This window comes from Panthera tigris, chromosome C2 (assembly GCF_018350195.1).
Source record: "Panthera tigris isolate Pti1 chromosome C2, P.tigris_Pti1_mat1.1, whole genome shotgun sequence".
In the NCBI taxonomy this organism is placed as follows: Eukaryota; Metazoa; Chordata; class Mammalia; order Carnivora; family Felidae; genus Panthera; species Panthera tigris.
In genome coordinates, this window is record NC_056668.1 from 4,519,506 (window position 1) to 4,541,973 (window position 22,468).

At 51.6% G+C, this 22,468-nt stretch overlaps 1 protein-coding gene across 3 annotated transcripts in view; it reads right to left on the reverse strand.

Moving 5' to 3' along the window:
• FAM3B (FAM3 metabolism regulating signaling molecule B) overlaps window positions 1-22,468 on the reverse strand; it is a 42,504-nt gene that overhangs the window by 15,713 nt on the left and 4,323 nt on the right. For all 3 annotated transcript variants that reach the window (XR_006207425.1, XR_006207426.1, XM_042956210.1), the window contains exons 2-3: window positions 18,579-18,722; window positions 9,566-9,689 (exon numbers count right to left, since the gene is read on the reverse strand). Coding sequence is in view for 1 of the 3 variants with exons in the window: in XM_042956210.1 (XP_042812144.1) it covers window positions 9,566-9,689; window positions 18,579-18,722 (268 nt within the window). In the remaining 2 variants the exon portion in view is untranslated. The remainder of the gene's footprint in view (window positions 1-9,565; window positions 9,690-18,578; window positions 18,723-22,468) is intronic.

Consider the following 22,468-nt stretch of genomic DNA (forward strand, 5'->3'; position numbering starts at 1 on the left):
TTTCCCTTCTTCTGGTACTCCTATTACACATTATACCTTTTTACTTGTCCCACAGTTCTCGGATATTCTGTTGCGTTTTTTTCCTTCAGTCTTTTTTTTTTTTTCCCTTCTCTTCCTCTTTCAGTTTGGGAATTTCTATTGACATATCCTCCAGCTCCCCAACTCTTTCCTTTCTTGTATCTGGTCTACTGATGAACCCAACAAAGGTGTTTCTCATTTCTGTTACAGTAATTAATTTCCTTTGATTCTTTCTTAGGGTTTTCATCTCTCTGATGACATTGCTCATCTGTACTTGTATTTTGTCCACTTTTTCAACTGGAACCTTGAGCATATTAATCATAGTTGTTTCAAATTCCTGGTCTGCTAATTGCAAAATCTCTGCTATGCTTGAGTCAAGTTCTGATGCTTGCCCCGTCTCTTCAAACTGTGCTGTTTACCTTTAGTGTGCCTTGTTACTTGTTTTTGAAAGCTAGACATAGTATGGCAGTTAAAAGGAACAGAGGTACCCTGATGAACCTGGATGCAAAAGTCCTCAATAAGATACTAGCCAACCAGAGCCAACAATACATTAAAAGAATTATTCATCATGATCAAGAGGATTTATACCCAGGATGCAGGGCTGGTTCGATATCCACAAAATAATCAATGTAATACATCACATCAATAAAAGAAAGGACAAGAACCACATGAGTCTCTCAACAGATGCAGAGAAAGCACTTGACAAAATACAGCATCCTTTCTTGAGAAAAACCCTCAGAAAGTAGGGATAGAAGGATCATACCTCAAGATCTTAAAAGCCATATGTGAAAGACCCACCGCTAATATCATCCTCAATGGGGAAAAACTGAGAGCTTTCCCCCTGAGTTCAGGAACACAACAGGGCTGTCCACTCTTGCCACGGTTAGTCAACATAGTTTTGAAGTCCTAGCCTCTGCAATCAGAAAACACAATGGAATAAAAGGCATCCAAAATGGCAATCAGGAAGTCAAACTTTCACTCTTTACAGATGACATGATAGTCTATATGGAAAACCTAAAAAGATTCCACCAAAAAATTGCTAGAACTGATCCATGAATTCAGCAAAGTTGCAGACTATAAAAATCAATGCACAGAAATCGGTTGCATTTCTATACACCAATAATGAAGCAACATAAGGAGAAATCAAGGAATCGATCCCATTTACAATTGCACCAAAAAGCATAAAATACCTAGGAATAAATTGAACCAAAGAGGTGAAAAATCTATACACTGAAAACTATAGAAAGCTCATGAAAGAAATTGAAGAAGACACACACAAAAAATGGAAAAATATTCCATGCACCTGGATTGGAAGAACAAATATTGTTAAAATGTCAATACTACCCAAAGCAATCTACATGTTCAGTGCAATCCCTATCAAAATAACACCAGCATTCTTCACAGAGCTAGAACAAACAATCCTGAAGTTTGTATGGAATCAGAAAAGACCCCGAATAGCCAAAGCAATCTTGAAAAAGAAAACCAAAGCTGGAGGCATCACAATTCCGGACTTCAAGATGGATTACAAAGCTGTAATCAAGACAGTATGGCACTGGCACAAGAACAGACACTCAGATCAATGGAACTGAATACAGAACCCAGAAATGGACCCACAAGCGTATGGCCAGCTAATCTTTGACAAAGCAGGAATGAATATCCAGTGAAATAAAGACAGTCTCTTCAGCAAATGGTGCTGGGAAAACTGGACAGTGACATGCAGAACAATGAACCTGGACCACTTTCTTACAACATACACAAAAATAAACTCAAAATGGATGAAAGACCTCAGTGTAAGACAGGAAGCCATCAGAATCCTCAAGGAGAAAACAGGCAAAAACCTCTTTGATCTTGGCCACAGCAACTTCTTCCTCAACACATCTCTGGAGGAAAGGGAAACAAAAGCAAAAAATGAACTACCGGGACCTTGTCAAAATAAAAAGCTTCTGTACAGCAAAGGAAACAATCCGCAAAACTAAAAGGCAACCGACAGAATGGGAGAAGATATTTGCAAATGACATATCAGATAAAGGGTTAGTTTCCAAAATATAAAGGACTTATCAAACTCAACACCCAAAAACCAAATAATCCAGTGAAGAAATCGGGAAAAGACATGAATACACGCTTCTCCAAAGAAGACATCCAGATGGCCAACCGACACATGAAAAATCCTCATTATCACTCATCATCAGGGAAATAGAAATCAAAACCACAATGAGATACCACCTCACACCTGTCAGAGTGGCTAACATGAACAACTCGGGCAACAACAGATGTTGGCGAGGATGCGGAGAAAGAGGATCTCTTTTGCATTGCTGGTGGGAAAGCAAGCTGGTGCAGCCACTCTGGAAAACAGTATGGAGGTTTCTTAAAAAACTAAAAACAGAACTACCCTACGACCCAGCAATTACACTACTAGGCATTTATCCAAGGGATACAGGTGTGCTGTTTTTTTAATTTTTTTAATGTTTATTTATTTTTGAGAGAGAGAGAGATAGAGAATGCAAGCCATGGAGGGGCAGAGAGAGAGGGAGAAAGAATCTGAAGCAGGCTCCAGGCTCTGAGCTGTCAGCACAGAGCCTGATGCAGGGCTTGAACCCACCAACCGTGACATCATGACCTGAGCCAAAGTCAGACACTCAACCGACTAAGCCACCCAGGCGCCTTCAGGTGAGCTGTTTTGAAGGGATACATGCACCCCCCATGTTTATAGCAGCACTATCGACAATAGCCAAAGGATGGAAAGAGCCCAAATGTCCATCGATGGATGAATGGCTAAAGAAGATGTGGTATATAGATACAATGGTGTATTACTCGGCAATCAAAAAGAATGAAACCTTGCCATTTGCAACTACGTGGATGGAACTGGAGGTTATTACGCTAAGTGAAATTAGTCACTCAGAGAAAGACAAAAATCATATGACTTCTCTCATATGTGGAATTTAAGATGCAAAACAGATGAACATAAGGGAAGGGAAGGAAAAATAATATGAAAACAACGAGGGGGACAAAACATAAGAGCCTGTTAAATACAGGGAACAAACTGAGGGTTGCTGGAGGGGTTATGGGTGATGGGCATTAACGTAGACACTTGTTGGGATGAGCACTGGGCATATACATAGGGGATGAATCATTGGAATCTACTCCTGAAATCATTATTGCACTATATGCTAACTAACTTGCATGGAAATGAAAAAATAAGTGAATAATTTTTTTTAAAAAAAGGAACAGAGGTAAATAGAACTTTAGCGTGAGTGTTTACGTTCACCTGACTAGGAGTGAGCTGTGTTTGTTATTTGCTGTGGGCTGTAGGTGCCAAAGGCTAAAATTTCTCTCCTATGTCTAAGATATGCCTAGAGACTCTCTTTTTAAAATTGGGTTTAGCCTTGTGGTTCTTTTACACTGTAACCCTCTGTTTTGTTTTGTTTTGTTTTGTTTTGAATGTTTATTTATTCATTTGGAGGGACAGAGAGAGAGAGAACAGGAGGGGGAGAGAGAGGGGGAGAAGAGAGAATTCCAAGCAGGCTCAATGCTAAAAACCATGAGATCGTGACCTGAGCAAAAATCAAGAGTCAGATGCTCAACCAACTGCAAACCCCTGTTATGTCAAAGGAGCTTCTTTTGTGTGACGTTAAGATGTGGGGGAAGGGGAAATGTTGTACAGTCCCAAGACTGAGTCTCAATCTTTTGGGGAGCCTGTGCTACTTGGGCGGTGGGCTTCACAAGAGGCCATATTGTTTCTTTGACTCCTTAGGTGAGACAGGAAGGTTAGAGGGGGCTGGTTTAGAGGGGGGCCCTCTGGTGTTGGGTATTTTCCTCCCACAAGTCAGTTAGTATCAGGGAAAACCCACATTGGTTAGACTCTGGCAAAAAGTTTCTCTTGAAGGCAGGCCATCGTGAAGGAGAACAGAGCCCTGGGGGCATATTTCAGACCGGCTGTTTTCCCTTCCCCCTGACAAAAGCAGGAGGGGACTTTTTCTTTGATCTTTACTCTGAGGGCCTGGTGGGGTTCCTGGCAGAAAAACTCAGGAAAGTGTAGGGATTCCTCCAAGGTTTGGCCTGCAGGAGTTTTAATCTCTCAAAACGGTCCAAAACCCCCGTCAGCAGCAACTGACCAATTGCCCCTGAAGGATTCCTGCCTGATGCTGGCTCCAAGCTGACGTGGGATTCTGGGGATCTTCCCGTCTCTCCCGTTTTCAGGCCGGTGGTTTGCCCTGTGACCTCAATTCTCGGGTATGTGTATGTTTTCATGTATAGCATAAAAATTGGAGGTTTATGTGCCGTGATCCAATCTAAGAGTTGTTTTCCCTTAACTGGCAGCTTTCGGACCACCTGCTATTATGTGAGACCTACTAGTTATTCGTCATACCATCATACTTGGGATGTTTTCTGGTTTTGTTGCTTTCTAAAATTTTAAAATTTTGCTTTCACTACACAGGTTTTTTTCTTTCGTTTTTTTTTTAACGTTTATTTATTTTTGAGAGAGAGAGAGAGAGACAGAGCACAAGCACGGGTGGGGCAGAGAGAGAGCGGGAGACACAGAATCGGAAGCAGGCTCTAGGGTCTGAGCTATTAACACAGAACCCGATACGGGGCTCAAATCCACGAACCACGAGGTTATGACCTGAGCCGAAGTTGGACGTTCAACCGACTGAGCCACCCAGGCACCCCATAGAGTGTTTTTGGCTTTGTTAAAGGTCATATATTTTAAAAATAGCATTTTAATAAGTGAACAGATAAAATATGGAGAAGATTTTTTACAAACACACAAAAAAGACTACTTTAATAGGTAAAGAATCTTGTAAACCAATAAAAAGGCCAGTGACAGAGGTGAAAATGGGCAAGAGATACGAACAGACAGTTTACAGAAAATCAACACAAAGGCTCTTAGCTTAAAAGATCCTCAATTCACTCATGGCAAAAGCAATGAAAGTAAAAATCTCATCTGAGACTTCAATTTCTATCTCTCAGAGTGGCAGAGATCAAAGTCTCTGTCAACATGCTGGGCTAGACAGACTATGGGGGAACGGTCATTCTCACTGTGCTAATCTGAATCCTCTGAGAAGCAGCTATCCGAACAGGATAAAATGCACAAGAATTTGTATCAGGGGAACTGCCTACAAGAGGAGAGGGGGAAGGGGCTGAGTTAAGGGGGGAGAGCCATCAGCTGCAATACGAGTCTGACCCTAAGCCAAAGACAGGAGGACGGAGCCATGCAGTCTCAGGAGGGTTCAGTGAGGCCACCGGGGCATCTAGAACCCAAGCCGGCCATCGGTCCTGACTCTCCCAGGAGTGGGTTTGCCTGGTGCCCCTCTGCTCACACGGATTTTCTCCTTCACCAAACTCTCCCCTGAGCTCCTTTTTTAACTAGGCCTGACTTCGAACGTTGTGCTCATGTCTGCATTGTCCAATTTTAGAAGAACTCTGCTAAGTCAGTTTATCCGGATCCCCCTCCCTTTGATAGCTGGTCACCCTCCATATCTGGTTGGGTTTGCTATCCACGTGGTGTCTGATCGCCCGGCCCGCCTTCAGCAAAACACAGGAGGGGACCAGGAAAGTGGAAGGCGCCATATCTTAGAAAAAAGAGTTAAAATTCCAGAGAGGGAGACAAGGCCGTCCCAGGATGACGGTGGATAGGGGTGCCAGACGGCAGCTGCACGGTGACCCGAGAGCAACCTGGCTGACCCGAGTGGGTCGGAAGGCTCCAGAAGAGGAACTTGGTGGATATCTGATGGGACATTAGATTTGTTTTTTAACTAGAAGAACATTTTGGGATTAAACTGATGTAAGTAACAGAAAACCAAGCAAGCTGACAACCAACAAAAAGACAAGGAGACACGATGGTTGTACACGATGTGATTCAGCCACGAAGAACCTTCATTTAGCCGTGTTTAAAAAAAACAAACAGGGAGTCCTGGGTGGCTCAGTCGGTTGAGCATCTGACTTCGGCTCAGGTCGTGATCTCACCGTTCGTGAGTTCAAGCCCCGCGTCAGGCTCTCTGCCATCAGCACAGAGCCCACTTCAGATCCTCTGTCTCCCTCTCTCTCTGCCCCTCCTCTACTTATGCTCTCTCTCTCTCAAAAATAAATAAATATTAAAAAAAAAAAAAGCAAACAAAACTGGAGGCCACCATTTGAATATATCCCTAAACCAACCATCACAGTCACGTAACCAAAACTTGACACGGAGACACTGACTCTGACCTTAAAATGTGACCTTTCCCCACATCTGGGTGACTTTTCAGCTGTGAACAAGTAAGGTCATGCCTCCGGAAGGCATGGCCGTCTCCAGTGACAAGTGACCCTGGACAACAATGCACTAACTCACGCCTGCCTCGTAAACGCCGCTGCGACTACGGAGGCCTGGGCTTTCTGACCACGGTCGGTTGGGAGGTCTCCTATTCTCCAACCGTTTCCCACTCAGTAACATACTCATATCAAGGAAAAGTCCTTTGGATTTTCTCTTGACGGTCTTACTGATGCAAATGCTGGGGTTTGATCACACTAAAAGGCGTGGGTCAGGACTATGGTGTGGAGGAAGACAGCAGTGGGCGGTGTGGGGGGACCGCTCACCTACTGAGTGGCCGGCCCACAGATGATGCCTAACCTGGGAAAGCCAACAAGGGCCAGCCCAAGGCTGCCATTAGAGACGGGAAGTAAGGAAAGAGGCTGCTGAGAGATGGAAACTGCTGTCCCTGGGGCCGGCACGGCTGCGGTGCCCAGTAAGGGCTGGTGGCACTAAGGAAACGAGCGGCAGAGAACTGCCTTGTCTTTCTACATAAATTGTATTTTTTCTTCATATGATGATTACCACAACCCAGCACTTCTTGCTCCGTGAGTCGACTACAAAAAAACCACAACGCTATGCCTGGCAAGTGACGCTCCGTAGGCCTCTGCCTGGGTTTACTCCCCTGTCCCTTTTAACCTGCTTTTATCTGAGTCTATCCTGCTTTGCACCACGCCGTGTTCTGAAAACCATCTGGAATACTGTTTGAAAGCAGGCGAGCTACATTTGGGTCCCGCCTATTCATATCGTGAGTTGTTCCGTTAGACTACTGGACTCAAGCCAGTCTACCCAGCACACCCCTGGACTCCAGGGCAGAATCCTGGCTCTGCCACGAGCTCTGAGTGACGAGGGGCAGGCTGCTGAATCTGTGAGTCGGTCCCCTTGACTGTGCCATGGGGATGACAGACGGGACACCTCACAGGAAGTCGCCTGAAGTTAACACATACGTGCATTAGTGTGTCCTAGGTTGGCATGATGCTGTTGCTTTGGCACCATGGTCAGGGGAAGGCTTCAGGCAGTGTGGACCAGTGGGAACCCGGCGCTCTGGGTCTAATTTGGAACAATTCCCTTCTGGTGACGTGATTCTGGGTGAGCATCCCTATCCCACTGTCCCTACCCCTCCCAGGTCCCCCTCTTCCTTTTTTTTTTTTTTTTTTAAGCTTATTCCTTTAGTTTTGAGAGAAAGAGAGTGCAGGGAAGGGGCGGAGAGAGAGGGAGACAGAGAATCCCAAGCAGGCTCCACACTGTCAGCGCAGAGCCTGACATGGGGCTCGAACTCACGAGCCGTGAGATCATGACCTGAGCTGAAATCAAGAGCTGGACACTCAATGGACCGAGCCCCCCAGGTGCCCCTCCCCTCTTCTCTACCACAGGCTCCTGCTCGGTTTTCAAGCCGAATCCCCACCTTGTCTCCTCCATGGACCTCTCTGGCAATCCCATTCAATGGTACATTTGCTTCTGGAATATTCCACAACCACCCACAAAATCACCATATCGCCTTCACCACGGAAGACTGAAAAATCTGTTCTCTCCCAAGTATAACAGTTCTTGGTGGGGAAGGAGGGGCTTGGCCCCCAGGAGACATGCGGCCGTGTATAGAGACACGTATGGCTGTCACAACCGAATGGGGTAGCCTATGGTATCCAGCAGCTGGACGTCTGGGATGCTACTGAACCCACGACACAGACAAGGTCATTGGTCCACAGGGTCAGTGGTGTTGAGGTGGAGAACCCTGGACTGTGACATCAGCTCCTTGAGCACAAGAGCCATGTTTACTGTCCTATTCTGCCACCGAGTGCCCCACCCGGGGGGTTTGTGTGAAGGAATGTTTACCGATAAGCCCCCCGGGGCTGAGTAAAGCGGGCCTTGGGTGAGTGAGGGACCCCCAAAGGGCAATGTGCTTTCCATCCAGTCCCCATACGGAATGGGGAATGTGCTGAGACCAGGCAAGGGAGGGGGGTGCCGAGTCTTTGGCTCGTGCCCTGGCGTGCTACGCTCCTTGGGAGGATGAGCTAAGTGCAGAGACGACGAATTAAAAGTTGGAGAGAGGGACGTGCATCTCTCGCAATGAACCAGCTAGCAACGAGAAAGGAAGGCGAGCCCAGTTTTGGGAAAAGGGTGGATGATTGGGAAAGACTTCCTCCTCCGTGTTGGGGAAAGCCCACGCTCTCTCTCCTTTGTAGTAACTATTCATGGCCTAAGCATCCTTAAGCTAGGTGTTACGGATTGCACTGTGGCCTCTCAAAACCCACGTGCTGATGTCCTAGCTCGCGGTACCCCAGAACGTGACCTTCTTTGGAGGAAGGGCCTTCCAAGAGGTGACTAAGTTAAAATGAGGCCATTAGGGTGGTCCTACTTCATATGACTGGTGTCCTTTTTAAAGGGGGGAATTAGGACACACACACACACACACACACACACACACACACACACACAGAAGACAGCTCTTTGCAAGCCCAGGAGAGAGGTTGGGACAGACTCCCCCTCACAGAGGGAACCAGCCCTGCCCACACCTTGACCTTGGGCGACCAGCCTCCAGGACTGTGAAAGAATGAATAAATGGCTGTTGTTTAAGCATCCGGTCCGCGGTGCTTTGTTAGGGCCCCCCGGGCAGAGGCAAACACTAGGCCAGGGCAGTTCTAAGCGCCGAGATTTATTTAAGCTATCGTGGGTCAGGCTGTCAGGAAGGAGGTGTGGGCTGCCAGGAGAAACGACATCTGCTTTAATCCACGAGGGTGAGGACCATAAAAAGAAAAGGGAAGCAAGGGGCGCCTGGGTGGCTCAGTCGGTTGACTTCAGCTCAGGTCACGATCTCAAAGTTCGTGGGTTCGAGCCCCGCGTCGGGCTCTGTGCTGACGGCTCGGAGCCTGGAGCCTGCTTCGGATTCTGTGTCTCCCTCTCTCTCTGCCCCTTCCCCGCTCACGTTCTGTCTCTCTCTCTCAAAAATAAATAAACAGTAAAAAGAATTTTTTTTAAAGAAGGAAAGCAAGACGGCATCTGCTGAATTCTGGCATGTCTATGACTTTGGAGGGCTGTGCCACGCGTTCGAAGCAGGGCACAACATGGAAGCTCGGCGCTGTCCCACCCGCAGGCAAATGAGAGCTCAAGGCGGGGACACCCCCCCCCCACAGGACACAGCAGCTGTCGCCCCCATTCCCGCTTGGATTCCCAGCCTTTGCCTTTCCCTCTGAGGGCACGCATGCCACGGGGCTGGCCCCGGGGAAGGGAAGGCATCACGTGGGTGTCCTCATCACAGGTACTCACAGCTCGTCTTCAAAGCAGATTTTGGCATACTTGTCCCTGCCGCCCCCGCTGAGCAAGCGGTAGGCGTAGGTGTCCGAGGGGCACGGGGTCCAGTGGTCACATTTCTGCCTTTTAGGGGCTGGGGCTGCAACAAACAGGAACATAACGGTTAGCATCTTGCAGGTACTTGTCAAATGGACCCACTACTCGACCGTGAGCAGTGGCCCTTCGATCCCAAGACTCCACCCTGGCAAGTCCCACCTGGAGTGGGGAAGGGAGTCACCAACTTTGCATTGGCAGCGTCTGAAATTCCCCTAGAGATACAGCTGGTTTAACCTGCATGTGTCTTTTTTTTAATGTTTATTTATTTTTTAGAGACAGAGAGACGGAGCACAAGTTGGGGAGGGGCAGAGAGAGGGTGAGACACAGAATCGGAAGCAGGCTCCAGGCTCCGAGCTGTCTGCACAGAGCCCGACGCGGGACTTGAACTCACAAGCCGTGAGATCGTGACCTGAGCCGAAATCGAAGCTTAACCGACTGAGCCACCCAGGCGCCCCTGATCTGTGTTTGTCTTAAAATAACAAATATGCACAAGGGAGAGGATGCTGGGTGGGCATAACAATTTCAGAAGGTGAGGGAGCCCCTGCCCAGGGCCGGTTCCCTCACTGACATTCTTAGCACACAATATGGAAAGAAAGCTCCCTTGGGTCGAAGGGGGCTGGTGAGCAAAGCAATAGCCATCTATGGCTTCTGCATTTACACACCCTGACACACACACACACACACACATACACACACACCTGCTCTGGCCACGTGACCACTGTCCTTCCATATGAGCCTGAGACACTGAGTTTTTCCGCCAGGGGGCGACGAGGTCAGCGCTGGCAGGCCATAGAGATGTCTCCCCAGCACCCCTACTTCACAGGGGCAGCACCTCAGGAGCCCAGCTGGCCCTGGGACAGCCCCGCGCCCCTCCCTCTGCCGGGTGCCATGTGGCCGTCCCTACCACGTGCCCTTCTCTGTCTGCCGTCGTCCACAGAACCCGCCGTGCTGTGCCCAGTTCAGATTTAAATCCCAAGTCCCCCTCTCGCTTGTCCAGTTTGACCAGAGGAGTGATCCGTGCCTCTCTGACTGAGGACGCACGGCTGTGACAGCCGGGCGGGTGGTGAGGCCCTGGGAGGCCCTGCTGGCGGGAATCCGGGTGCAGACACGCACGGGGAAGGTCCAGAGCTGGACGGGCAGAACTTCTAGGGGAGCACAGAGAAGCAGGTGCCCCGGCTGGGGATGGGGGCCCACGGAGCTCTCCAGGGAGCACGTGCCCCATCCACAGCTTCCCCTCCCTCCTCGCCTGCCCCGCCCCTGAGACCTCCCCGCTGCCCAGCTCTCTGTTCTCTTTTCTTTCTCCTGGCCCTCAGCTTATCCCCCAGTCCCCTTCCCCCAGGAGACGGTGTCTGTCTCCTCTCCGCCGTGTTTCCAGCCCCCAGGTGGGATGTGGTAAACGCAGCGGCTCCACTGTTAGTTGACCGACTGAGTGGGCATCTGCACCCCCCGGGTGGGGGAGAAATCTCCTGACTTCAGAGACACCCAACTCTGTCCCCACCCCGCGCCCCATGCGAAAGCCGCGAGGGACCGTAGGGCTTTCTGGACACGTGTGGCTGCAGGCCCCGGTCCACCTTCACCAACCTTCCTTCCTATCGAGTCTATCTTTTAACACAAGAAAGGACCATGGGGTTTTTTACCTTTCCTTGTTTAATTTCTGCCGGAGAAAAATAAAGTGAAAGAAAAGGACAACAGTCCACGTTTTCACTCTAAAGAGTCTTGAGACTCTTTTTGGCATATCTTCCTCCAGACTTTTCTATGCATGCAGAGGGTATCTGCAAAGTTGGTAAACATAGATTGTATATATTCAAGCGGTACGTTACTTCCATAAGTGTTCACATAATGTACTCAATACGTTTTTTTCCCAATCTCTAAATTTAAAGCGAGGGGTCCAACCGTGAATGTGAAAAAGTGCCAAAAATACAGTATCTTCTCTGTGTCTCTGGATTTGGGGCACTACAGTATTTATTTTAGGTCTTTTTTTTTTCTTCCAATTTAATAAGAATACCCATTACTTCAAAGTTAGAGGTAATTTCCCTAAAAACGCACCGGGCATAGTATTTGAAAACGTTAACATACTGTTTAAAAGGAGATGTGTGCGGCAGGGGTCTGGGTAGCTCAGTCAGTTAAGCATCTGACTCTTGGTTTTGGCTCAGGTCACGATCTCACGGTTCGTGGGATCGAGCCCCGCACCAGGCTCTGCACTGACAGTGCGGAGTCTGCTTGGGATTCCTTCTCTCCCTCTCTCTCTTTCTCAGAATAAATAAATAAATAAACATTTAAAAAATAAAATAAAAGCAGGTGTGCCCTGTCTCCTGGCTTGCAGACATCCTGTGTATACAGCCCACCCAGAGAGAATATTCTTGAACGGGGATCCACATACATCCTACCGGGTACTTGCCTTGCCTTAACGTTGGTGTCCCTGTCCCTTTAACAAGCACACAGACTTGCTCCCTCGTGCGCGGACCCTGCTGTTCCCCACACAACTGGAACTAGAGTCACCGAAGCAGCCCTCTGCTCTTGGAGAAGGACACTGCTTCCGGGTCTTGCCATCACCCCAGGCTGTAGGAGGGCCCTGGCCATGTGGTCCTCTCAACCTAGAGCTGAGAAGGAACTACGTGTGTCCTGAACGCACTGAGCATGATGACAGGAGTGCCATGTTGACTGACGGAGGTGGCCAGTGTCCCGTGTGCCCAACGGCCACATTGTGCCCCCCGGGAATGTGGAGACAGAACGACAGCAGATTAGTACAGTGATGGCAAGGGTTAGAGGAAAAGGGATTTTGGATTGTTCTAGAGCCAGGAGCCGGGACTCCACCTGGGAGAGAGACCTGGTGAAGGTCAGGAGGAAACAAGGGCTGGATGGGGCAGTGCGGGCTGGGTCCCAACCTGAGCTGTTCTGTTCTCCTGTTGCTGTCCCCTCTGCCCCGCCTGGCTGGGGCTCAGGGACACGGACAAGGTGACTGGCGCAGCAGGGCAAGCACAGTACAGACTTGACCCGCCTATCCCTCCCGCCCTCTCACCCCAGGCCTGACGCTGGAGTTTCCCAGCCGGGCCGTCCTTGGGAGATGGGGAGGAGGGCTCCCATAAGGATGTTCTCCCGTGGCCTCCTCCTCCCCTGGGGTCAGCAGCATGACCCGACTTGCTGTCTGCACGGCGGCCAGCTCCCCTGGGGGCCGGGTGGGCTGGGAGCAGGGCCCCACGCTTTGCCGGGAGTGCCATGGGCCGGTCTTCCAAACCTGTGGCCCCGCCACTCACACGCCCTTGCAAAATGCAGGTGCTGCTCGTGTAGATGTGTGTGGGTGCGTTTTCTAGAAGGGAGGCGTTGGTTTTCATAGGATTCTCCAAGGAGAATGTGGTTCTTGTGACCAAAGTGACGTGGAGATGCTGTTTTCTCACAGGGCCTGGGGACGGTTGTGTAGCATTTTAAAAAGGTTTTCTGGGGGCTCCTGGAGGGCTCAGTCGGTTGAACGTCCGACTTCGGCTCAGGTCATGATCTCGCGGTTCATGAGTTCGGGCCCCGCATAGGGCTCTGTGCTGATGGCTCAGAGCCTGGAGCCTGCTTCGGATTCTGTGTGTGTGTTTCTCTCTCTGCCCCTCCCTCGCTCTGTCTCTCTTTCTCCCTCGAAAATAAATAAACACTAAGAAAAAATTTTTTAAGGTTTTCTTAACCTTCTACCCATTCCCTAGAAGCACAAAATACCATTACGTGAACAAAGATCGTATTCGTTATTTGGAGTGGGGGTGTGGAAGGACAGAAACATCGTCTCAGAAGACAGAGCTCTGTCCAAACCCTGCCTCTTCCCCACCATGCTCCCCAACCAGGTTCACTCCTTGACAAATTCGCAGAGTCTGACAACACAGATAGGTATTCAAAAAATACCTGTTAAATACCCGACACTGTGTTACATCTAGGTCCTGGGCACTTTTCCTAAAATTCATTCCCCAAAGACTGAACAGGAAAGCCCTCGTGAACACCCAGAAGCTGACGCCCAGCCAGCACAAACAGCCAGCCTGCTGGTCAGTATCCTGCTTATGGGTCTCCCAAAAAACCCGCTTGTTGTTCTAAGTAAGACCCGATGTCCTGACGGGCGGTGTGGTTCCCACACGGCCGGCCTCCTGCTGGGAATTTCAGTCCAGAAATCATTCTCTTGCTGAGGGAAGTCTACCTTAGTTCTTATCCGTACATTAACTAAAGCAAATATAGGTTCTTAGGCTCCACCCTGAACCCAGATTTTTGATTTCCTGGAGCAGGGTCCAGGAACCTGTCTTCCTGAAGTACTTCCTGATTTGGGAACCATGGCTACATTCACCCCTTTAAATGAGGAAGGTGATTCCAGAAATGCGATCCTGCCGTGTGCTCCAGGAAGAGAGGAAGGGTGCTCCCGGGCGTGTGCTGAGGGCATTTCAGCCATGTCAACTCGCCTCATTGTTCTATAGGAGATGAAAGTCCGGTCCACAAAAAGCAAAGCCCAGAAGGCACCCAAAGAGGGCTGGTGTCTCTCATAATCAGTGGTAATGATTTCTCAGATGCCCCCAGGGCGGTGACAGGTGGTAGACGCTTGGCACACCCACCGGTTCCCCTGGCTCAGTGATGCCAATGCAGAAAGATGCTGAACCCCACGGGGAGACTGTGTGGGCACACCGCCGTGTCACCTCCACTGAGCTTCTGTCCCCATGTCCCCCCAAAGGGAGTGGCATTGCACCTTCACTGAGGGGGCATGGGATTAGAAAGCAGGAAACGCAGCTGATCCCGGAGGACACAGCACCCTGGAAGGCAGGGTTGATTTTGGAACTGGAAAGAGCCAAAAATGCAGACGTAGACCGCATTTACAATGTCCCCTCAGCGACAGAGGAGGGATCTCGAAGACACTGACAACTAGTTAAGAGCAGAATTAGAAGTGGTTTTTCGGGGAACCTGGGTGGCTCAGTCAGTTGAGCGTCTGACTTTGGCTCAGGTCATGATCTCTCCGTTTGTGAGTTCGAGCCCCGCGTCAGGCTCTCTGCTGCCCACACAGAGCCTGCTTCGGATCCTCTGTCCCCCTCTCTCTCTCTGTCGCCCCCTCTCTTACCCACCCCCGTTTATGCTCGCTCTCTCTCACTCTCTCTCTCTCTCTCTCTCTCTCAAAAATAAATAAAGGTTAAAAAAAAAAAGTATCTTTTTCAGGGGCACCTGGGTGGCTCAGTCAGTTGACTGTCTGGCTCTTGATTTCAGCTCGGGTTATGATCTCACGGTTCGTGGGTTCGGGCCCCGCATCGGGCTCTGGGCTGACAGTGTGGAGCCTGCTTGGGATTCTCTCTCTCCCTCTCCCTCTCCCCCTCCTCCGCCCCTTCAAAAAAAAAAAAAATAAACATTTCTTAAAAAGTACTTTTTCTGGCTTTTTTGTGCAACGGTAGCCATTTAGCGGTCGTCAGCTCCTCTCACCTCGGCTGAGAATCTAGGAAGGCAGCTCACCACGGCTGATTTGCCTGGCTTGGTCCCCTCTCGCAAGAGTGCCTAAGAAAATGATTCGACGACCTCGTATCTGGAGTATACGAGAGAAAACTCCAACAGGATCCTCCTTCCCCTTGCTCTCTCCTGAAACTGGCCTTCGCGGCCTGGGGTTGCAAGCTGTGTGTGGGGCACGCGGGGCCTCCCACCAGATGCACCCCTCGAGTGACGTACAAATTCTTCCACGGACACTTACTAAAATACCTGTTAGACATCAGGTACCGGCCCCAACCTGACGGGACCGCAGTCGACGCAGGAGCTTTCATACACGCAAACGCGGGAGACGGAAGGTAAGCTAGGACAGGTCATGGTACATTGTGACATGTGCCGTGGGGTGCGGGAGGGGGGTGATCAGGCATCAGTAGCTTCACACGTACCCAAAACTCCCTGCAAATCAACAAGAAGAAAGAGAACCACCGCAGAGAAACGGGCAAGGCACACACGCGCAGTATACGGAGGAGGGGACAGGGCACAGGGACGAAGGCCTGGCGTTCCCAGTCGCCGCCTGCCACGGAACCACGGGCCCCGGGCCGAGGGGTCAGCACCTTCTGATGCCAAGATACACTCATCAGCAGGACAGGACAGTTCTGTCTGCGATCAGGTATCCAAACAGAGAGATGCTGTCACCACGAGACGCTGGTTGGGAGAATGGACTGGAGCGGAAAATGGGGCGAAGGGGCAGGAAAAGTCAAACCAGGGCCGCCTTTGCCCAGGTAGGCGATAACCTGGCATGTTAACTCCCTCACCCGGGCAGAGGGTCAAAGACGTGGGGAGGAAGGGCGGTGGGGGGAGACTGAGGCCTGAGGGGAGAGAAGGAGCCGCAAGGCGCTCTGTCCTCCGGGGCGAGCACGGCATCCTTCACAAAGGAGCCAGGCCGACGCAGTCAGTCCTCTCACCAAACATGAGGAACAGGGTGGCACAGGGCAGCCGGAGCATGGATTCCCATCGGCCGGGTCGCGGAAACCACCAGATTCAGGGGTACTTGGGATGAGCTCAGATTTACCGTCTCGTAAAGACGGCGGGGAGGCAACATCCAACGTGGGGACGGTATGAGCCCAGCAGAGCACGGACTCGCGGGGTGAGAATTAACTTCAGAAAACCCAAAGCCACCACCCCCGGGCTGGGCGGCTGTGCCGGGAGGTGGGTCATTTTCAGAGAATAGTTTATGAAGTGGAAAAGCAAACCACGGATTAGGGGGAAAGCCCGAGGTTGAGGGGCGTCAGGGCCAAGTGAGGGGGGCTCAGCCCACGTGGCCTCGGGCACGGGGGTGAGTGCTCTGTGGGTGCCTCCGGCTCCTGGGCCCCCGTCCGTCCGTGCCCAGCACCGATCTCACAGGCCAACACGCTCCTTCCTCTGCTTCAGATCTGATCAGACATGGGGGGGTCACTGAGGACATGAGAACAAACACTCCCAGGAGGGTGTTCCCGTCATTCTGCTGAGCCAAGAGTAACAGAGGTCCCTATGCTGATGGCAGGAGCTACGCTCACCTTGAACCCTGTCCAAAGCCAAGGATGACTAGGTCCCTGTGTGCTCAACAGGCACGGAGGAGTGCAGGTGTCCAGAGGGACCCAGGGGTTCGCTGAGGGCTGTACAGGCAGTGCCTGGCCAAAGGGTACCTGTGTTTGCACGGAGGCCACTCCCTGGGGGCTTGGCAATGGCACGAAATGAGCCCCACAGCAAAGCCCGCAGAGCCCCAAGGACGACGCGGTCCCTGTTAATGTCTTATCCACGCGAGCCCTGAACCACCAATCGATCACTAGGCTCAGCCCCCAAACTCTGAGCCCACCAGACGCCCAGGAAGTCATGTGTCCCTCCAAAGTGGAGCCGACTGCCAGCAGGAGCCAGGACGCAGCCCTCACACCAGCCGTGCTCAGCCGCTCTCCCGCCACCTCTGGGTTTCCAGGAACCAGATAGCGCTTCAGTTGCAGGGGAAGGTGACAGGGCCTCCCCCGGCCTGCGCTGGGGCGGGGGGGGGGGGTCTGGGAAACCACACGAAGGAGCCCCACTCAAAAGGCAGGCCTCAGAGGCAGCTCCTAGAGGCAAGCCCACGTCCAGGACGGACGGCACATTTTGTATAACAATGGGGACGATGAGAAAGCCCTTTGAGGGTGTCTCCCATGTTCTCTATGCGTGTGGGCCCCACCTGGCACTGAGCCTCATCCAGTCTGGATACTGTAAGCGTATCCAATTGCATGCACATTCACTATGGAAACTTCATTTAAAATAAAAACAGTCATAATCACTTCCTAGAAAGTTACGGGTTTTTTAAAATTTTTTTTATGGGGGCGGTCATAAAAGGGAATTAATCCAAGGGCGCCTGGGTGGCTCGTTGGTTAAGCGTCCGACTCCTGATTTCTGCTCAGGTCCTGATATCGTGGTTTGTGGGATCGAGCCCCACATGGGGCTCTGCACTGACATCAAGGAAGCTTCTTGGGATTCTCTCTTCCTCCTTCTATCTCTGCCTCTACTCTGCCCATTCTCCCCCATAAATAAATAAATAAACAAACAAATAAATAAATAAATAAATAAATAAATAGCTTTTCAGAAATGCGATTAATCTGAAAAGAGATTTACAAGTTTTTTTTAAAAGATTTTATTTGGGGAGGGGGGGGTCTCCTGGGTGGTTCAGCCAGTTAAGTGTCCGACTTTGGCTCAGGTTATGATTTCATGGTTTGTGGGTTTGAGCCCTGCATCGGGCTCTGTGCTGACAACTCAGAGCCTGGAGCCTGATTTGGATTCTGTGTCCCCCTCCCTCTGCTCCTTCCCCATTCACTCTCTCTCTCAAAAATAATAACCATTGGAAAAAAAGATCTCTTTTTAAGGAGGCCCCACACCCAACATGGGGCTCAATCAAACTCATGACCCTGAGATCAAGAGTCATATCCTGTACCGACTGAGCCAGCCAGGCACCCCCCTTGCTTTTGCGACTTCTTAAAAATCATTACCCGGTTTTTTATATTTGCGCAAATTAATTTTGTAGGACCCATTTCTGCATTGGAAACGTGCCAGCTTACCTACTTACAATGAGATTTCGAAAAAGGGTACGAATCACTACCTGAGTGCCCCACGCCTTTTCCTATGGAGACTGTAACGGAGATTTTGTGGTTTCACTTCATTCCCAGTTTGCGTCGTATTCCAAATGCTTATTTTTATCTGACACCTCCTGGACATGAACTTTCTTTGTTTTCCTAGCATCATAGTTTGTCGTGGGGTCTCATATGGGGATGAGCAGGGGTACCCTACCTTGGAAAGGTGTGGGAGCCCAAGGGGCGAGTATTACCCCCCCTTCCCCCCCTCCTCCTCCTCATCATCACCATCACCATCATCATCATGATCAACTTCACCAACATCAAATGGCCAGCTTGGGCACAGCTGAGGCCAGACGCCCCCTCACCACCACGGCTGGGTTTCAGAACCGTGAGCTGACACATCTCATGGAACTCACCCTTGAGGACGGGCCTCTCACCAATGCTCCGGATGCTATAAGCAGCACTGGACAGGGATACCTCCGGAATGAGCTCTGCGAGCAGGTACCCAGAATACCAGGCGCATATGGACGCGAAGAGGAAGAACACAGCCTTCAGAGTGCCTGGGGACAGACAAGACACAATGGTGGATGCCCGGGGAACAGGTGCCACCCTAGCCCCCTTCCTGCACCACGTCTGCAGGGCGCTCCGAGGAGAAATTACTCCTGGGTAAGCGGGAGCCGGGTCAGGCCCATGGCTGCCTCGATGAAGCCATGATGGCTTCGCAGGCGCTGCTAAGACTAAGCATTTGTCGCCATAGCAGCGAAAGATGCAAACAAGTTAGGGATGTTTCCTATGCCCATTTTTTATATTTGCGCTCGGTCTGGGTCTCAGCTTCCTCAAATGCTAACATCAATGATTCATTAGTGGCTTGCGGACTGAAAATCCCAGAGGGTGGGGACTTTGTTTTGTTTATGCTGAGAACAGCACCGGGAGTCCCTGTAACACTGGGAACAGCCACCAAGCCTGTCATTATCATCACAGACAAGTTGGCGGCGAAACCTAGGTCTGGCAGAAGGAGAAAGTCCCTGGAGGGAGTCTTTCCGGTTGACTGGCTCTGGTACCTTCCTCCCACTTTTTTCTAATGTTTTATTATTTATTCTTGAGAGAGACAGAATGCGAGCAGGGGCGGGGCAGAGGGAGAGGGAGACACAGGCTCCAGGCTCTGAGCCGTCAGCACAGAGCCTGACGTGGGGCTCAAACCCGCCAACCGTGAGATCGTGACTTGAACCGAAGTCAGCCGCTCAACCAACTGAGCCACCCAGGTGCCCCAATTTTTTTAAAAAAAAAGGTATCACCCACTCCTAGGTCAGGGGAAGCCTAGGGGGTCAACTCCTCGTCCCTTCACAGACAACCTGCCACCAGTCCTTTCTGATTTCAGCCCCCAAATATCTCAAAGATCAGGACTCAGTTCAGGATCACCCACAGTGCCAAGATGGAGGCCCAGCATAAAAAGGCAGCACGAATTTCCCGATCAGCATTTAACTATGTGTTAATGGGTCCAGTCCTAAGAATTAAGAAAAAGCAGGCCAGGGGGGAGGAGGAGAGGAGAAAGAAAAGAAGGTGGAAAAAGAAAAGGGGAAGGGAAGGGACACCCCCCCCCCCGCCTGGCCCACCATGTTCTGGCTGCCTCACGTCTGCACCCACTCAGGCCAAGCACCTAGAAATAACTGTCCCCTCCCACAGCCTTCAGGCCTCACCTCCCACAGGTGGCTCAGGGCGGCCGTGCTGGTCGAGGCCTCCCAAGTCCTCCACGCTGCCAGCGCCCTGTCCCTGGAGGGCAGACTCCCCTGTGCATGGCCTCTCCAGACGACCCTCCTGCTCCATGACGGGGCTCCCACTTTGTGGGCACGGCTGGCCTTCTCTGCCGGCTCTCCCTCCCAGGGCGCAGCCCGGGGCCTCTCCTCAGGACCCCGGGGCCGGCTCACCCAGACGATCCTCTGAGTTCCTGGTAGGGGCGCCCCACCGCGGACCTGCGGTCAGCACCCTGGGACGTCTAGGCTGCGCATTTGGCACGTTCCGGAAAACCCTTCCTCCTCCCTGCCCCCCAGGTCTGCTCCTGACCCGCGTGCGGCCCATCCCAGTGCACGGACGGGGTCAGGTGCCAGGCAGCTGGGACCCTTCCTCCGTGGCACGCTTCCCCGCCCAGCCCTGATGGAATCCATCGGCCAGTCTCCATGGGTTTACCTCCACCATAAATCTCACCTCCCCGGACTTCTCTGCCTCTCTCTAGCCTCCCCCTCCCCAGGCCACGACCATCCTCAATCTTCCCTCCCGCTGACAGGGAGAGAAAAGCCCACACCCGCCTGGGCTCCCAGATGACGTGTCCATTTATCACAGGGGGTACGATAAAGATTATGTCTGGTCTTTGTCCCTGTCCCTGGCAAGAGATCCTAAAACCCTTGCTATCTCTTGTCTCTTAGGAGTGTCTGCGGTGTTCATAAAGGAGCCCCTTTCAAGCACACCTGAGCCCGTGCTAAGGAGGTGACAAGGAGGGAGGGGAGGTCCTTAGGTAGCTTTTAGGGAGGGGCTGGCCCAGCATGTGCTGGACCTCCAGGAGAGGAAAGGGAAGGGAGTCCCACCTGGGTCACCTGGTCATGTAACCGAGGCATAATAAGATCCAAGAACTCTGGACTCCCGAACCTTGAAGGTGGGTCCCTTCCTGTAGCAAACATTCGGGTGTGTGAGGACGGTAATGTGCCATCAGCCCACGGGGCAAAGGCCCAGAACTCCGAGGCCGGGGCCCTCCCAGCCTTCCCCCCAGAAGCTTCCTCGTTCGGTTGGTCCTCCCGATCCGCGGGTTGTCCACTGGGGATGTTAACTCGAGCCGGTGTGTGTGCACGGGGGCGGCTCCTTAGCGCAGGGGGTCGTGCTGATGGGACAGGATGGGAGGCTTCGGTTTGACCGTGATGAGTCGGTCTTTTTCAAGTGTGACCTTCGACGTCAACTCCCTCCTTCCATTCTGCAAACCCCGCGGTCCCGAAGGTTGCTAGAAGGTTCTGCGGGGATGGCTTCTGTTGTGAAGCACCTGGGGCAGTTGTGACCACCGTCATTGGCAGGACTGAAGGGACCCCTCAAAGCTGGAAAAACCAGCCACAGGAAACAAAATGAGAGCCACAGGTGTGGCCGACCCTGTTCCTGCAACTCCTGGGTTTGTTCTGTACCAGGTCACACGATTCGCGGGAGCCCAGGCCCTCTCCTGTCTCACACGTTTGTATGAGTTTGTCCCTCCGACTACAGGGTGCTCTCCTCCATGACCCCCAGCCTTCTCTCTCTCTCTCTTCAAGGCTCCCCCCGACCTCAGTGCGGCCTGCCACACACCCTCATACCAGCCCTTCATATGCCCTGCCAGCATTGCACACCAAGGGTCCTCCAGGAGAGTGCACGGGCCATGGGCCACGTATGTTCCAGAATATTCCGTTGGATGCACATCGAGTGAACAGTGTGGTAGGACTGCTGGAAATATGGAGTCAGCATTAACGGTGTCAGGTTCAAAGCAACAATAGTCCACTGTGTCCTGTGTGTGTGTGTGTGTGTGTGTGTGTGTGTGTGATCACGGCTGGGCTATTTTATCCAAGTGTCACATTTAAAGAAGAAAACTGGCAACGAGAGATTCTTCTCAGGATCTTCCAGGCGCCACGTCCCGTGTGAGATCTTGGAGTAGAGGTGCCGTTTAGCGTGGAGAATTCTGGAACGGAACATGATGCTACCTTCCAAATGTGGAAAGGACAGCGACAGGGGAGGGAGACGTGATTTCGTCCCCAGCTGAACAAGGACAAATGAATGGAAGTAACGGGGAAGAAAATAAGGAATGAATAAGGAGCCCGTGCATCCTCGTAAGCAAGAGTATAAACCGTGGCCGGCCTGCCTTGCAAGGCAATGAGCTCCCGACCCTGGACATTTTCCAGGGCTCCTCGGAAGGCTATGGAGTGTGTGTGCTTCAGGTGAGGGGCGAGCCAGTGACCTTGCAGCTTTCTGGGGTTGGCTGAGAGAAGCCGAGAGCTAGAGCCAGAACCACCTGATGGCAGGAGGGGAGACCAGGCAGCACAGGCCGGGGCCAGTCCACCGTGAGACCTAGGCGGCAGGTGCCGGGGATGAGCTAGACCATCAGCCAGTGCACAGGCCGGTCACAGTCACAGAAGCATCCCGGCTGGCAGGGGAAAGCAGGCCCGGGAGCCTGGACAACGTCCAGACAAGCTGAGGCACTTGCATCAGGAGCTCAGTCCCTGGGGTGAGTGGAGAGCAGATGGGACACGGGGCAGTTTGTGGCGATAGCCTCAGACCCTGGGCAGCAGAGAAGAATCCAGAG